The 2,407-nt window shown below is 42.1% G+C and overlaps 1 protein-coding gene across 1 annotated transcript in view; it reads left to right on the top strand.

Moving 5' to 3' along the window:
- The window catches only part of LOC101854123 (trypsin), a gene marked incomplete in the record, with an annotated part of 33,888 nt that overhangs the window by 20,899 nt on the left and 10,582 nt on the right, over positions 1-2,407 (top strand). The window contains 2 exon segments of the mRNA XM_035972896.1: positions 1,527-1,610; positions 2,119-2,133. Of these exon segments, the coding sequence (XP_035828789.1) occupies positions 1,550-1,610; positions 2,119-2,133 (76 nt within the window).

Genomic DNA, 2,407 nt, shown 5'->3' with positions numbered 1-2,407 from the left:
TATTAATTCAGACCACTTGTCCACCCCACCCCCTTTTATTCCTACCCCCCACCCCTTTTTATTTGATACCTTAGAGTATGCCCAGAAATGGGCGACACCACCACGTCGTGACACTGTTGGTGTCAACAGGCAGAATCCAAGCGAAAATGTCAGGCTCAGCCAGAGATTCAATCATGAATAAAAGAATAGCTTTTTAAAGTTTTAAAGGAAAACAACAAAACAAAAAACAAACAAAAAGCAAACAAACAAACAAACAAAAAGCAAACAAACAAACAAACAAAAAAAAGGGTTTTTCCTCTGCAGGGCTGATTCGTGTTCAGTTTTAATCATTCGGTCGATTCGAGGAGTTCGAATTTTGCTTCACATTTCCACCGAATTCTGAATTCCGAATTCAGCATTGAATCTGCCCATTGTTCTCTCGGTCATGAGGGTATCAGAATAATATATTAATCTGGTCTCACAGCAAGACAATACCAGTCTGGTAAGTTTCATGCACGTGTCACCTGCAGACGATTTTTTAAATGAGCCTCGTGCTGTTGTGCTGTGGTTATTTATTTATTTCTGGAAAGGAAGAACATTTTTAGGAGCCGGTTTCGTTGAAGGTCTACCGCGACTTTTCTGGTTTAGTTACGGTCTACCACAGGACCGGTCTGGCAAGCGATTTTGTTGTAGGTGTGCCACTTTATACAGACTCAGGACTTGTAACGAGGATCTGTTCACTTTTTTCCTTTGCGTGTATGCAGGCAGGGGACTCTTTTGCCATATTAAATTGTTTTTGAGGTTGCAGATTGTCTGAGACTGGGAAGGGGGAAGGGGGAAGTTGTGGCGAAGGAGGGGGTGGTTTCAGGCGGACTGCTCATGACTCCTGACCCCCCCCCCCCCCCCCCCAGCTCCTCTCGATTTCCTGAAAATAATCTCGTCTGGTCACGTATTGTCGCGACTCACTTGACAATCATATCGTGATAATTTTTACAACCACAAAATTCTTCGATCTAAACGACTCAGCAAAAATCAGCAATCCACCCACACACACCGCTGTTGTGGAACACCATCACCTTTGGTCTAAATACTCCCAGCTCTGTCGCTACCGTGGTCAGTCAGACGGGACTTGAGCGACGCTAGGTCACAGTAGATTGGTCCATCGGGCAGGACTTATATTTATGGTAGACAGCCCTGGCGCTGTAGACCTTTTACTATACCGGCACCAGTATTTGTTCAGTCTGGCTTGTTTCTGCTATTCTGGAAAGGTGTTTAAAAAACATTCCTTTCATATGAGCTGCAGATGTTTGTAATAGAATGAGACGATTTTAACTCTATAGTGGTTTTGTATTCAGCTGTAGTAGCAATGGCATTGCCAACAGCACCAACACATTAACAAAACGTCCATATTTTTTAATTCTCTTTGTAATGTTTAGTTTTTGTTTCAATTTCCCCCTTAAGTTAGAGGGAACACATTGCTATTTGTATGTCAGACTTGTGATGAAATGATTAAGGCCATTATTCTCTTTTTTAATTCGACTCGACAGAAAAAGAAGATCAGTCGACGACAATGTCTTTCAAGTTGGCTGCATGTGCAGTGGCCCTAGCATGCCTGGTCTTGTCTGTCGAAGGTGAGTGATTGGTTGCGATGTCGGGTTCTGGTTGCCTGTTTGGTACAAGACCTTGAAGTCTAGATCATTATACGAAATCACCCCCACCCCCACTAAGTTTCTTATGATTGGCATGGTAAAAGTGCCCGTTACATGATCTGTATCCCCGCTGTAGGTGGGGAATAGTGTTTACGCAATAAATGGTCGCTTTTAAGTACAAGCGGGCTAACCCAGATCTCGTGGGTTTCTAGAAATTTTGACCTACACCAAAAAGTGGGCATTGCCCTACCTACAGGAGAAATTTGGTTTCGTTGGTGTTTATATTTGTTTCGTTATAGAGAAAACTCTCCTTGTCTTTTAAAGAAACTGAACAAGGGGGCAAAAACTTTACCTCCGATTTTCTCAAAACAGCATTTTTTTGGGGGGGACAGACCCCATGTGCTTAAAAGCGACTAAATATTGATCTGACAAAACAAATCGATTCAAGTTATTTGTACATAAGTTGGAGAGTCTACGTACGATAATTGAGGAGTTAGCCTGGTCCGTTAGCGTCGTGTGGTGGGCGACAAACAGTACACAAAGGGAGATAACCCTTTCCACGTCTCCCTGAGGTACATGGTTGTGTACTAAAAACACAATTTAATTTTCAAGACAAATATTTGTTTTAATTTCCCTCAAGTCATAGGGTTTATTTCTGCTGCGATATTAGGCCTATACTATAATACTGCGGTCAAATATTCGTGGTGTAATTACTGTCATCCTACATAGACTGTAACTTTTGCACAATCACTTGTATCAATTTGTCTCAACCGATCAGT

The sequence above is a fragment of the Aplysia californica genome, unplaced genomic scaffold (assembly GCF_000002075.1).
Source record: "Aplysia californica isolate F4 #8 unplaced genomic scaffold, AplCal3.0 scaffold00893, whole genome shotgun sequence".
Taxonomy (NCBI): Eukaryota; Metazoa; Mollusca; class Gastropoda; order Aplysiida; family Aplysiidae; genus Aplysia; species Aplysia californica.
The sequence above is the reverse complement of the archived record's forward strand: the minus strand, read 5'-3'. Positions and strand labels throughout refer to the sequence as shown.